Raw genomic sequence first — 14445 nt, forward strand, 5'->3', positions numbered from 1 at the left:
TCTCAGACAGACCTGGAAGTTCAAAATGACCTGCTCCGTGAGACACAGGCGAAGCGACTGGTCAGTAACGGCTTCAGCGGTTAGACAGACACGTGCTAAACTACCTTCTCTAGCGTCGTGTACCGCTGGAAGCTTCCAACCTAAGCAGCTAAAAAGCAGCAGTAAGCGAGGGGCGTCCCCCGCACCCCAGCACCCTGTCTGCCTGAGGTCACCGGGCGCCCAATCCCGGGGTTCGCGCATCAGGAGAGGCGACATGGCCCACTCTCCCTCCCGTCCGCGCCCCTCGGGCGTTCCTGTCCGGGCCGCCTGAGGCTCCTCTCCCGGGTTGCCCCCGCGGGACCGCTCACCGCCCTCCCGGGCGCGGGCTTCCAACCGCCCCCCCCCCCCCCCCCCCGCGAAAGGCCGTCACCGCCAGTGCAGGCGGCGGAGCGGGCCCTCAGTGCCACACGCGACCGCCGCCAGGCCCTAGCCGGGTCCCGGGCCACAGCAACGAGAAGGCACTTTCAGAGGGGGAAATGCCACCCGCTTGAGGCGTTCAGGGGACCGGTGGGGACAGACAGCTGAAACCCACAGCAGCAGCGACGCAAGGAAAGCCGCTGCAGGACCACCGGCAGTGCGATGCCCGCAAGGCCCGGGCGCGATGTGGCCTCTCTAGGCGCGCGGGAGGTCTCCGCTCTCGGTGGCTCTGGAGCGCGCCGCAGAGCTGTCCGTCAGGAAAATGGCGCCGGCGGGGAAGGCGGGGCCGGGGGCCGCGCTGGGGGCTGTCGCACGCCAGGACTGGTGGCCCGAGGGTGTGGGCGGGGACTGAGGAGGCGGGGCCCCCCGGGATTGGCGGATGCGCAGACGAGGCGGGGCGTCCCCTTTGTCTGGGTGCGTTGCGGGAGCCGGTCCCTTCGCGCGTGAGGCTGCGGCGTGGAAGGTGAGTGGGGGATTCGCGTGGGCACTGGCAGGTCGGGACCGCCCCCTGCCCGCACGGAGGTCGGAGCCGGGTCGTCCTCGGGGATAGGGCACTTCCCTGCGGGCGCCGGTTCCTTCGCCGGCGGACGCGCAGCGGCCTCTGCCTCCGCGGACCCCGCTGCGCGACCCAGCCCCCCGCCTTCCGCCACACCCCAGTGCCCGCCTGCGCCTCGCACCCGGGCCTCCCCTGACCCCCAGCCCTCGGCCCCCGCCGCGCCCCGAGCACCGCCCCCCCCCCCCCTCCCCCTTCCGACTCCCCCGCCCCCTCCGCCACGCTCCCGGGCCCCTCCCCCGCGGACCGCGGGCCCCGCGGGAGCTGCAGGGATTCGGCGGGGAGGACCCGCGCCCGTGCGCGGGGAGGGCGGTCCGTGACCGCGTGTCGCGGGGCTCCCGGAGTCCAGGGCCAGGTGAGAAGCTCGCCCCGCCCCGCAGCGCCTCCGCACCTCGCGGTCGGTCGTCGCTCCACGTCCGAGCGGCGTTTCTCCGTCTCTCGTCCGCGCGCTGGGCTTCCCTGTGACTCCGGAGTGGCCGAGACCAGCCTCCTCCGGCCTCTTCGCTGGTGCTTCCCCGGTGGGTCATCGGTTCTCCACGTCTTGATGCAAAACGATGCGCGTCTGGGGAAGCGCGAGCTTGCGGGAGAACGTCGGTGAGCGGGGCCGCGGGTCCCCCCGGCTGTGGCACCCGCCGTCCGCGGCTGCGGGGAGGGTGCGCCTTGGGTCGCGCGCCCCGCACAGTCGTCGCGGAGTGTTTGAGTTTCAGTCCCCGGGGCTGGGTGGGGTTGAAACTTCTTGTGCCTTCGTGGCCCCCGGATCGGCCGGTCCCTGCTCTGTGTGCGCCGAAAATTCTCCGTAAACTGACGTTTGACTCCAGCTACTGCGTTTTGTTCCGGCTGGGGTTTTTGAAGAGATTTCAGCTTTTTTTTTTTTTTTTTAAGATTTTATTTATTTATTTGACAGAGAGAGATCACAAGGAGACAGAGAGGCAGGCAGAGAGAGAGGAGGAAGCAGGTTCCCTGCTGAGCAGAGAGACCGATGCGGGGCTCGATCCCAGGACCCTGAGATCATGACCTGAGCTGAAGGCAGAGGCTTTAACCCACTGAGCCACCCAGGTGCCCCGAGATTTCAGCTTTTTAATGTTAAAGTATTTAACTCCAAAGGCTTTTGAGCTTTGTTGTTTTAAAGAGCTTTCCCCTTGCCAAGATTATTTTTAAAACAAACCCTTGTTTTTCTCCGGTACTTGTGCAATGTTGGACCCATCTGGAATTTATTTTGGTGCGGGGTGAGAGGAATCCAGCGACGTTTTTTTCTCTGTGCTGTTTCCAACACCACCTATTGAATAATTCATCTTTCCATTGATTTGGAAAACCACCTTTGTCGTGCATTAATTCGTGCGTGATTTTGGGTCCATTCTGGAATTTGGTGGCTTTGATGTGCATGAGGTCTTGATTTTCGTGCAGCAGATCTGGAAGTCTCTGCCCCCATATTTCTGCTTTTGGTATTTTGCTTAAAAGGCCCTTCCCACCTGAAATAATAAAAACGTATTTGCATTCAAGTTCTTTCTATAAAACGTGATGTAAAACTTCTGCTCTTCATTCATTAGCTTGCCCAGGATTCATTAGACGTGTAGTATTTGATATGAGATGATCTAATTTTTTTCTAGCTTTTTTTTTTTTTTTTAATCTCTTTGCCTTCCTCTACTTTCTGGGAGAGCTGCTGAACTTCATGCACAGGCCCAATTCTACTTTTCCTAAAGCATTTAGCTCGTCCTAGCCCCATTTCCTGAACCCTGTTTCCTCAGCAGTTTGAATCGCCTCATCTGTTCTCCATTTGTGTATACGGATTTGGCCCTGCTCTGCCCGGTTCCTGTGTCACCCCTTTTCATCCAGGCCCACTTGGCTCTTGGGGCACCTTGGTTTTGTGGATACAGTGAGAATTTATATCTCATTTCTGTAGATAAGTTTATTTTAAGCTTGTTTCTTGTGTCATTTGTGATCCTGTGTATTTTCTGACCAGGTCTGCTGGTGTGTAGGAAGCTATGGGTCTGGGCGCGTGATCGTTGGCTGTGGAAGATTGCAGGGTTCTGCTCTGTGTTCACACGTGGCTCAGAGAGGCCTCTCCTGAAGATGCTTCCCCGGTGGAGGGCACAGGACTCACTCCAGCAAGAAAGCCCGTAGGTGAGGACAGGGGAGGAAGATCTTCGGAGCTGCCCAGCCCAGACCAGGGACTGGGGGTGTGCCTGGCCTGGCCTGTCACTGTGGGCAAGGTCTTTGGAAGATAGGCATGCTTGTTCTTCTCCATCAAGCCCAGGAGGAATTCAATAAGGGCAACAAGTTCCTAAAACTTAGCTTACAAAACAAAGTAATCATAAATAATAAAACATGAAGTTCTAAGCTCTTTGCGCCTCTGCGGTCCCTTCCTTAGTTGCTGGCCGCTCAGCCGTCAGGAGAGCCAGGGCCTGCTTGGCACAGAATCTCTCTCTGCAGTGTGGCTTCTTTCCCGTGAGGCGTCCAGTGCCGCTGAGAACACTGGTCTGTTCTGGTTTTGTTTGGGTTACTCCCTGCTCCCTGAGGAGAGTTCCAAAAATGAAATTCCTGCATCTGAGGAATGACTGGCTGATGGATGGTTGGGCCTGGTGCAGGCCCCCCCAGGGGGTGCGGTTTGTGCTTGGCCCTGCGTTGGGGGTGGCATGGCCGTCTGATCAGAACTGGGCATGCCCACCTAATCTCCCTTCCTGTCTCAGCTCCTGCATTGGGGCGACTGGGTGGCTCCATCCGTTAAGTTTCTGACTCTTGATTTTGCTTCAGGTCATGACCTCAGGGTTGTGAGATCGAGGGCTCCGTGCTGAGTGTGGAGCCTGCCCAAGATTCTCCCCACCCCGCCCCCCGCCCCTCCATCCCCTTGTTTAAAAAACAAACGAACAACTGTGTTTTTTCACAGAGCAAAGCCTGGAGGTGGGCATCGGAATCACGGGGGTCAGGGTGGAGGAGAGGGCGGCTCAGGAAGTGCCAGTTCTGGCCCTGGATGGCTCTGTTCACCTGCCCGACAGCTGTCAGCTTTGGGGGCCACAGTGTTTTGCACATCTTTGTGTGCAGTCACAGACTTATTCAAAACTAGTCCGTACCACTTCTTGTATTTGTTCTTTTTCTTCATCGGAATACAGGAATATGTCTTAGTTCCTTTGGGCTGCTCCAGTAAAATACTATAGACTAAGTAACCTATAAAACAGACGGTTCTCAAGTTCTGCAGGCTGCAGGGTGCCTCCGTGGTCGGGGAGGACCTTTTCGGGTTGCAGACTTCTTGTCGCGTCCCCACATGGCCGAAGGAGTGAGGAAGCTCTGTGAGGTTCTTGTACTGATCCCATTGTGAGGGCTCCAGCCTCATGACCTAAGCATTTCCCAGTGGCCTCACCTCCTAACACTACCCCGCTGGGCGTTAGGATTTCACCATGTGCATATTGGAAGGACACAAACCTTCAACCAAAGTAACAAGTATACTGGTGTGTATGCTTGGGCTTGGTAACGTGTGAACGTCATCCTGGGTAGAGAGCCTTTGTTTCAGTGCTTTTCTAGGACTGTCCCCTTCCCCTCTACCCACCCCCCGGGAATCTTGCCCTTTGCCTTGTACACCCGCCTCCATGCCTCGCTCATACTGACAGCCTGGTTTTTTGAGTTAATCTAACTGAATGAGCCGAGCAGCGTCTGACTTCGCAGCCTGCTGCCTCTTGAGGCCTGCAGAGGAGGGGTGTGGGCTCCCTGTTTCATAGGTGTGGACAAAGCACTCACGTTTCTTGACCCTGGAGGCATTCTCTCTGAAAGAGGACATTATGGACATGCTCTCTGCATCCCATGGTCTCATTTATCTACTGGCTGTTTCCCCCAGCTTAACTCTTTCTCAGGGGGTGTGTGACCTGTGTGTGGAAGGACTGTGGCTTGGCAGTGGCACCATCCTTGGGCCTGTGTCCATTCCAGGGGAGTGCCCACTCTGAAATGGTCTAACCGATTCGTCTACATACTGCCAAGTGGCTTTCCTGAGAAAGAGTGTGAAGTATGGGCTCATAGCTCTTACTTCATTCACTTAATCAGCAAATATTGGGTTGCTGGCTGCTCTGGGACACAAAGGGAGAATCAGGACTGGGAGACAGGCCTTCAAGGTTGGGGGGTCAAGAAGGCCCTCGATGAGAGGATTATGTGCCAAGAACCAGCCAAAGGTCAGGAGCCTCCCTAGCAGAAGGGAAGCCCAGGCAGGGGTTCTGACCAGCCTCGAAGCAGCCGTGAAGGAGCCAGGAAGGGGTTCAAGCCAGCAACAGCCACGGTTCCCACAGTGGGGTTGGGGGTGCACAGGGGAACAGCCCTGCTGCAGCAGGGCCGCGTTCTGGATGTGCTTGGAGGGTGGAGGGGGGCTGTGGAGGAGGAGGGGGAGGAGCGCTCGGACGGCTCATTCTGTTGAGTGTCTGACTCTTGATGTTGACTCAGGTCATGAGATCAGGCCTTGTGTTGGGCTTCACACCCAGTGGGGAGTCTCCTTGAAGATTCTTTTGCTCCTTCCTTCCCCCTGCTTGTGCGCGCTCTCCCTCTCTCTTTCTCAAATAAATAAGTCTTTAAAAAAAAAAAAGAAGAAGCCAAGTGCCTCCTCGGGTCAGCTGTACCTGTCTCCAGCACTCACTGGGGAGGTCCTGAATGGTGTTCCCATGGGTGTTTCTTGTTGAATCCCGGCCCAGTTGCAGTGGAGCCTACTTGTACCTGGTTCCCAGGGGACCAGGGCTGGATTATCCAGAAAGGTCAGAGTCTCATGCAGGTGAGGATTGAGGGAGCAGTGTCCAGGACACCTGGTGGGGACTGAGTTGCGGGAGGACGGGTGACTGACTCTCACAGCTGCCAGCAGTGGGCGAGGAGCTGGCCACATGGAGGTGATGGAAGCCCCTGACCAGAGCCGCCTTGGTGGGGGGCGGGTGGAGACCACTCATGGGGAAGCAGCCGGACAAAGCCTTGGGGAAGATGACTGACCATGAACAGTGGCAGGTCTGTGGGCCGCTTGAGAGGGTGTGGGTGTCAGAATCACCATCAAGAGGGCAGGGGCAGAGCAGGTGGTGGCAGTGACTTTCTCATGGTTGTTCTGAGACCTGGTGAGTCCCCCCCCCCGCATTCTTTCAGATTTTATTCTTACCTGTTCTCCAGCATTTACTGTTCATATGAATTTAAGGTTAGTGTCACTCTTTTAAGACCCCTATTGGGATCCTAATTAGAGTTCTGTTGCATTGACACAGACACACAGATTTGGTGAGAATGGGCATTCTTGGTGAACAGAAGGATGGAGAGAGGCCAGCCTCTCTCCGCCCGAGTCTCCTCTCCTGTCCCTTGAGGCCGCTGCAGTTGGGAATTCTGTGTGTATATTCCCAGAAGTTGTCCGTGCAAACATACACATACATTTTATATTCTGCGAAGAAAATGGGTTGTGATGCTTCCTGACTTCCTGCCCCCAAGTCGTCCCTTTGAGCAGCCCACAGTGTGAGGCATCCTGTTTGTCACGGTGATCGTGGTGGCCGTGTCCCTCTTGGAGACTCCTTTTGACACTCCAAATAATATGAGCCCCATCCCCCCATTAGGAGAGCTCTTGGTCGTTCCCTCCCCATTTTTTCCAGTAATTTGAATATGACAGACACCTCAGCTAAACTAGTCCTTTTACGTCCCAGAACCTGCCCACCCATAGGCCTCTCCAAGGTGCTTAGACCAAATCCCTGGGTGACTCTGGACTTAACCTACCAGAATCAACCATGTGTCACGCCTCCAATGCCAGTCCCTGGTGGAGACACCACCAGGCTCACGGTGCCAGCCTCACTGCAGAGCCAGGGCACAACCAGGGCAGCCTGAGGCACCGACAAGCCACAGGAATCACAGTCGAGTGAATCCCGAAGGACCTGGGGTGGGCTGCCCCAAGAGTACGGACCTCAAGCAACACCACGCATTCTCAGCCTGTCTTCCCTGGAGATTATCTCTGGAGGCAGCCTGGCCTGGCACCAGCCCTTCTGTGTGGACTGTGGGCCTGAGCAGATGGCGCCGAGTCCTTGTTAGCTCCCCAGCTGACCATGAGGACCCCAGGGTCTGGAGAACAAAACCTTCTGGCTGGAGCCTTGGGGTACACAGGTGTCCCCAGGCATCTGAGGCGGGATTGTTCCTGGGCTCACAGAGTCCAGGGACCGTTGTTCCTGAATTGTGGAGTAAGAATTGGCGGGGGGGGGGGTTGGACTCCCAGAACTAGGGTCTGTGAAGGCAAGGCTGGGCCCCTCATGTACTCCCTCTTCCTCAGCCCCACAGGCTCCTCGGACTTCCATCTTCCTCGGAAACCTCAGGCGGTCCAGCCATGGCAGCGGCCAGGCTCCTGCCACCGCCAGCAGCACCCCAGGTGAGCTGCCTCGAGGCCTGTGCAGCACCTCTGGGTTCCCTCACAGCCCTCCTATGCCCAGGGCTCCAGGTGGTCACCTAAGTGTCGCTGCATCTGAACCCTGTGGCCTCTTCCTGTTACACGCCCCCATCCCCCACCCTTCCCCCCGCCAAGCTGTTCACATGTGTTTCCCCTACCAGGGGTATCTCCACTTGCATCCACTCCATCTCAGATGTGGAGACTTAGTCCAACCTGCAGCAGCCCCTGTCATTCCAGGCCAAGGTGACCTTTGAGGATGTGGCCGTGCTCCTCTCCCAGGAGGAATGGGACCGCCTGGGCCCTGCTCAGCGGGGCCTCTACCGACACGTGATGATGGAGACCTATGGGAACGTGGTATCGCTAGGTATGGCCCCTCAGCAGGCCTCTTCTGTGTCTGTGTGCTCAGCCAGGGGTGGGGGCCCTGTGGTGGGTGCTCTAGAGGAACGGCAGTCCTGTGTGTCATGCCCGCAGGTCACTCGGGTGGGGTGGGGTGCGGGTGTTCACAGATACTGTGTTGACAAAAGGCCTTCCCTCCCGTGAGCAGGACTTCCAGGATCAAAGCCCAATGTGATCTCTCAGCTGGAGCGAGGCGAAGAGCCGTGGGTCCTGGACGGGCAAGGGGCTGAGGAGACTAGGGGCCTGGGGAGTGGCCGGTCAGGTGAGTGAAGTGAGCTGGCCCTCCTTCCCTTGGGTTAGTCAGTTCCCAGTGGCTGTGGGCACTGACAGGTGACAGACAGCAGGAGGAACGTCCAGCCTCTTCTGGCAGAGGCTTAACGAAATGAATTGCTCTTACGTTGTAACGGCAGATGGACAGTTCCTACTCTCGAGAAGTGTTGTGTTTCCCTTCAGCTCTCTTTTCCTTTTGCAGACAGCTACGGGCATGACCACACGACAGCTCGTATGCGACAAGACCGTTCGCCCTATCCATGGGGTAGGTGTGTGTCTCATCATTCTGACCCACACAGTCCCGCAGGTATTCATGCTCACCGCTCACCAGAGTACGTTCCAACTTTGGGGAGGGGTTTTCTAAATTAAAAATCTGTTTCAGTGGAAGTGTTTTTCTCCCTTTGTCTTGGCACATGTAAAACACTCTTCCCTAGTCTGTGCTTGCATCTGAAGCCACCATTCTGAACGTGAGGGCTCTGCTGAGGCTCCCGCACCACGCGGGCACTGACAGCCGCCTGAGTCTGTCTGTGAGCAGGAAAGTTCGGTCGTGCGTGGGTGTGAGGACGCGGAACATTGAGTGAGTGACCTCCCGTACAGTTATTTTTTAACTTTTTAAGGTCATCTTGCTCATCTTGTTACTTTGGCGTCAGGGAAGAAACTACCTATTCAGGAAACTTCAAACAGTAGAAACGGTACTTCTCAGTGCAAATGGGCAATTGTTTCTTTGGCTTACTAGCTTTATGCTATGACGATGAGGCTTTAGAAGTCAAAAAGCAACTAAGTGTGTTTCTCTGTTTAAAAAACACATAGTATAACCTTTTAAAAGTAAGATGTATATTGGGGCACTTGGGTGGCTCAGTCATTAACCTCTGCCTTCAGTTCAGGTCATGATCCCAGGGTCCTGGGATCAAACCCCATATCAGGCTCCCTGCTCCACAGGAGGCCTGCTGCTCCCTCTCCCATTCCCCCTGCTTGTGTTCCCTCTCTCACTTTGTCTCTCTCTCTTTGTCAAATAAATAAGTAAAATCTTTTAAATAAATAAATAACAATAAATTAAAAATAAAAATAAGATGTATAAAAAATGTTATCAGATAGAGGACAGTAAACTCAGATTTTTTAAATGAAGAACCTATTAGTGTTACCATTTTATAACTATATACACCCAATAATTGTTCTGAAGAGAATAAAACATACAGAAATAATCCGGTAATAAAAGTGGGCACACAACTTGAACAGGTTCTGATAGAGGAGAAAGTCAAAGGGCCATTAAATGTGAGAACATGCTTGGCTTCATTATTCATCAATAAAATGGAAATCAAAACCATTCTGATTCACCATGTTACACCTTCAGAATGAAAAAAGTGGGGGGAAAAATGGGACTGTCGAGTTTGGGTGAAGCCGTAAGGCAGCTAATGAGGGTGTAAATGTTGTGCACACTCCCTTTAGAAACCCGTTTGGCATTCTCTAATGAAGGTGAAAATACAGGTCCCTATGTCAGTGCTCCGCTGTGGTGTGCACAGCGAGGCTGTTTGTGTGTGAGCACCAAGAAACATACATAAGAGTCTTCATAGAGGCATGCAAAATTGGGAGTGACCCAAATGTCCACCAGCAGTAAAATAGATGAATAAACTTTGATGTTTTAATAAAAAAAAAATCATAGTGAAAATGGTTTAATAACTTCTTTGGAACAGTGTGATGAATCAGGAACATAGTGTTGGGAGAGGAAAGCAAATTGAAGAAGACCAGGTACTATGAAATTATAAAAATCTCATAAATATGCCTAATTAAGTTATTGGTTAGAGATACAAATTCCTAAGGTAAAGCTATTTAAAAAACAAAACACAAAGCCTTCTACTTCAGCCAAAATGGGAGTAAACAGAGATGGGAGTTACCCCCTCAATTGAAACAACCTAAAAACAACAAGATCCGTGAAACCACAGCTCTCAAGGTGTTGGGCGTCTTTCTCTCAGTGGATGTCAGTCAGTGAAGGAAATTAACCCCCGAGAGACAAGAAACAAAGGGTTGATCCCTACAACTGCTCTCAGCTTAAAGCTTGGAGAAGATCACAGTGTGGGGAGAGGAAGACTGGGAGAGCCCAGTGGTCTCCCAGACTTGAGAACACATAGCCAGGAGACCAGACACACCAGGGAGGCTAGGAGTCCCACAGAAGCGTCCATCTGACAGAGAGAACTCTGGAGATCTGTAGGAAGACCCCTCGAGTGTTAGCACTAGCAAGGAAACAGTCCAGTGCCAGGAAAGAGCCCCCTCTTTAGAAGGAGGAGCAGCTACAGTAGTCAGGATTTAAGATGGTCTTCATAATAGAATGAACGTTTGTGCGCCTCTCCCGTTCATCTGTTGGAGCTCTAAACCCCAGTGTGAATGTATTGGTGACAAACCCTTGATAGAAGTAATTAAGGTTGAGTGAGATCACACGGCTAGGGCCTTGATTTGTTAGGGTTAGTGTCTTCATAAGAAGAAGAAGAGAGACCAGAGCTCTCTTTCTTGGCACACAGAGCGTCCCAGATCCCTGCCCCATGGGGTCCGCGTCCTACCTGCATAATCCCCAGGATTGTGAACGTGGCTTTTATTCCTATGATTATGTTACATTAAGCTTTTGCTTTTAAGTAATGGAGAGCCCTTTAAATATGGGTCCGGAGGTCAGAGACAGAAGTCAGATTCAGGAATGGGAAGGATTTGATGCATCATTGCCGCCTTGAAGGTGAAACAGCCACATGGCAGGGAATGCAGTTAGCAGTTAGGAGCCGAGAGTGGCAAAGAAACAGTCACTTTAGTCCTATAGCTACAAGGGGCTAAATTTTGACAACAGTAAGAATGAGCTTTGAGGTAACATTTATTGCCTGAGCCTCCACACAAGAATTCAGACTAACACTTTATTTCAGCCTTGTGATACACTGAGCAGAGAACTCTGTGCTATAGGACTAGAGAACTATAGGCTAGTACTTAGAGTGTCCAGCGCTCACACAAGGCTGGGAATGCTGTCTGCTCCCAGCAGCGAGAGCAGGAAACCTGTAGCTCACAGGGTTATCAGAGAGCTAACTAGTGGGGGAAAGTGCCCTGAGCACTACTCTGGTCTGATCCGACAAAGGTGAAAGGCAAGGACTGGATGTGCTACTTTTTTTTTTTTTTTTTAAAGATTTTATTTATTTATTTGACAGAGAGAGATCACAAGTAGGCAGACAGGCAGGCAGAGAGAGAGGAGGAAGCAGGCTCCCCGCTGAGCAGAGAGACCGATGTGGACTCGATCCCAGGACCCTGAGATCATGACCTGAGCCGAAGGCAGCGGCTCAACCCACTGAGCCACCCAGGCGCCCTGGACGTGCTACTTTGAAGTAACTTAACTAAGGATACTTGAGCTCTAGAATTTTTTTCTTTTTTTTTTTTTTAAGTATTTATTTACTTTAGGGGTGCCTGGGTGGCTCAGTTGCTAAGCGTCTGCCTTCAGCTCAGGTCATGATCCCAGGGTCCTGGGATTGAGCCCTACATTGGGCTCTCTGCTCAGCAGGAAACCTGCTTCTCCCTCTCCCTCTGCTGCTCCCCTGCTTGTGTTCTGTCTCTCTGTGTCTCTCTGTGAAGTAAATAAATAAAATCTTTTTAAAAAATAATTATTAGAGGAAGAGCAGGGAGAGAGAAACTCAGACTCCGTACTGAGCAGAGAGCCCAACATGGGACTCAATCTCACGACCCAGAGATCATGACCTGAGCCAAAACCAAGAGTCAGACGCTTAACCAACAGCCCCACCCAGGCTCCCTAAGCTCAAGAAATAGGGGCGCCTGGGTGGCTCGGTGGGTTGAGCCTCTGCCTTCAGCTTGGGTCATGGTCTCAGGTCCTGGGATCGAGCCCCACGTCGGGCTCCCTGCTTGGTGGGGAGCCTGCTTCCTCCTCTCTCTCTCTGCCTGCTTGTGATCTCTCTCTCTGTCCAAAAAATATATATATATCCAGCCCCAGGGCACCTGCGTGACTCAGTCATTAAGTGTCTGCTTTTGGCTCAGGTCCTGATCTCAGGGTCCTGGGATAGAGCCCCATATCGGGCTCTCTGCTCAGCAGGGAGCCTGCTCCCTCTCCCTCTGCCATTCCTGCTTGTGCTCTCTCTCTCTCTCTTCTCTGCCAAATAAATAAATAAAATCGTTTAAAAAATATATCCAGCATCAAACAAGGTAAAATTTGTAACATCTGATATCAAATAAAAAGTTACCAGACATCCAAAGAAGGAAGAAAACACAACCATGGGCTCCTGGGTGGTTCAGTGGGTTAAGCCTCTGCCTTCGGCTCGGGTCATGGTCACAGGGTCCTGGGATCGAGCCCCACGTTGGGCTCTCTGCTCAGCGGGAGCCTGCTTCCTCCCCCTCTCTCTGCCTGCCTCTGCCTACTTGTGATCTCTCTCTGTCAAATAAATAAAATCTTAAAAAACACACACACAACCATAATTAGAAGAAAAAAGCAGTCCTATTAAACTGACCAAAAATGACATCAGTGATAGAAGACAAGGATATTAAAACAAAGAATTTATTCCATGTGTTCAAGGTCTAGAGGGAATGCTGAGCATATTAATTAGGAGCATGGAAGATTTGTGGAAGACCCATTTCTGATTTCTAAAGATGAAAACAGTGTCTGAGATGAAGAGTTCAATGGGTAAAATTAGTGGCAGATTAGACATTGCATAAGAAAAGATTAGTGAGGAACAGCTGGGTGGCTCAGTCTGTTGGGTGTCTTCAGCTCAGGTCAAGATCCCAGAATCCTGGGATCGAGTCCTGCATCAGGCTCCCTGCTCATTGGGGAATCTACTTCTCCCTCTCCCCTCCCCCTTCCCGTGCTCGCTCACTCTCTCTCTGACAAATAAATAAAATCTTTAAAAAAAAAAAAGATTAGTGAAAACAAAGTCATTTAGAAAGTCCTGAAACAGAAGAAAAAAAAGACTACAGGGTATCAGTGAGCTGGGGGACAGTCTGAAATGACCTAATGTATAGCTGAAGCCAGCAAAGCAGGGATAGGGGGTTAGAGAAAATATTCTAAGAAATGATGGTTGAAATTTTTCCAAATTTGATGAAAAGTATAAACTCACAGATCTAAGAGACTGCGCCTCTACACGATAAAATTACACTGAACTACATCATAATCAAAAGAAGTATTATAACTAAGAAGCCAAGAAAGGAGATCAAATAGAATCATGAAAAGGAACAATTTTTTTTAAAGGAGAAGGAAGAGGTCATGAACGGTGATGTTTAGTGGCTGCTCTAGGGCTTACAGTACACGTCTCTAGCTACCCAGTACCTTCAGACGATGTTAACGCCATTTCACAGTAGCGTAAGACTTAGAACTGTGCACTGGATGGGTCTGCTCGGGCCGCCATAACAAAAGGTCATTGACAGTGACTAAACATCAGAAATTTTATTCTTACAGCTCTGGAGGCTGGAAGTCTGAGACAAAACCGCAGTTGGCTTTGGCTGAGGGCTTTCTTCCTGAAAGGCAGACCGCAGCTTTCTGGTGCTCACATGGCCCCTTTCTGGGCCTGTGCATGCCTGGGGCGGGGGAGGTGGGAAGTGAGTAAGCTCCCTGGTGTCTCTTTTTGGGCACTAACCCCATCATGGGGGTCCCATCCTTGTGACCTCGTATAGCCCTGATCACCTCCCAAAGGCCCAACCAAATATCACATGGGGTCTTAGGGCTTCAACGTGTAAATTGGGGGTGGGGGACACAACATTTAATCCATTAAAACAGCCCTCTGTTTCTTCCTGGATAATTTCTGTTGGCCCATTTTCAAGCTCACTGGGTTGGGCCCACTGATGAGCACAGTACAGGCGTTCTTGTGTGGCTGTGTTTTTCTACATCGAGCATTTCCAGTTGGACTCTTAAGTGTCTGTCTGCTGGAACCCCCCATCTGATCATTCACATCGTTCCAACATACGGGTTATCTCTAATTCTAGTTCCGTTGATCACTTGGTCTCTGATTCTGCGTGTGTGTCATCTTTCTCTTGTGTGTCTCCTAACTTTTTATCAAGTGTCAGCTGTCACTTAGGACAGTAGAGATAGAGATGAGTCGTCTGTCTGCAAACAACCTGACCTGCTGGGTTGATAGTGTGACAGCCTGAGTCTAGTCAGGGCTCGGGCTGGGCTCTGTTCTTCCCAGAGTGGCCTTCAGCACACCACTGAGATTCCTGGGAGACTCTCCGTCTCCCAGGTGTGCCCACGAGAGAGGGTTTTCTTCCGTGCTCTCGCCCCCACCCAAGCAGTAGTACGCAGTGGCTGGTTACTCGGGGCTTGCCTTCGGGCCAGGGGCTGGGGCAGATGAGAGGGTGCGCCACTGTTGTGTCCCTGGGTCGCAGCCCTTCCCTTAGTTGAAGCGGACTTCTCCCTGCTGGGCTCTTGATCATTTCCTGCCTCTCCCTC

At 52.4% G+C, this 14445-nt stretch overlaps 1 protein-coding gene across 1 annotated transcript in view; it reads left to right on the top strand.

Annotated features, from left to right (window-relative positions):
- The first annotated feature begins 861 nt into the window (after nt 1-861).
- The window catches only part of LOC111146518 (zinc finger protein 7), a 96244-nt gene continuing 82660 nt past the window's right edge, over nt 862-14445 (top strand). Inside the window, exons 1-5 of the mRNA XM_022502062.1 lie at nt 862-919; nt 7260-7355; nt 7611-7737; nt 7918-8031; nt 8242-8304. Coding sequence (XP_022357770.1) covers nt 7314-7355; nt 7611-7737; nt 7918-8031; nt 8242-8304 — 346 coding nt within the window. The 5' untranslated portion in view covers nt 862-919; nt 7260-7313. The remainder of the gene's footprint in view (nt 920-7259; nt 7356-7610; nt 7738-7917; nt 8032-8241; nt 8305-14445) is intronic.

The sequence above is a fragment of the Enhydra lutris genome, unplaced genomic scaffold (assembly GCF_002288905.1).
Source record: "Enhydra lutris kenyoni isolate GAN:26980312 unplaced genomic scaffold, ASM228890v2 scaffoldscaffold14, whole genome shotgun sequence".
Classification (NCBI taxonomy): domain Eukaryota; kingdom Metazoa; phylum Chordata; class Mammalia; order Carnivora; family Mustelidae; genus Enhydra; species Enhydra lutris.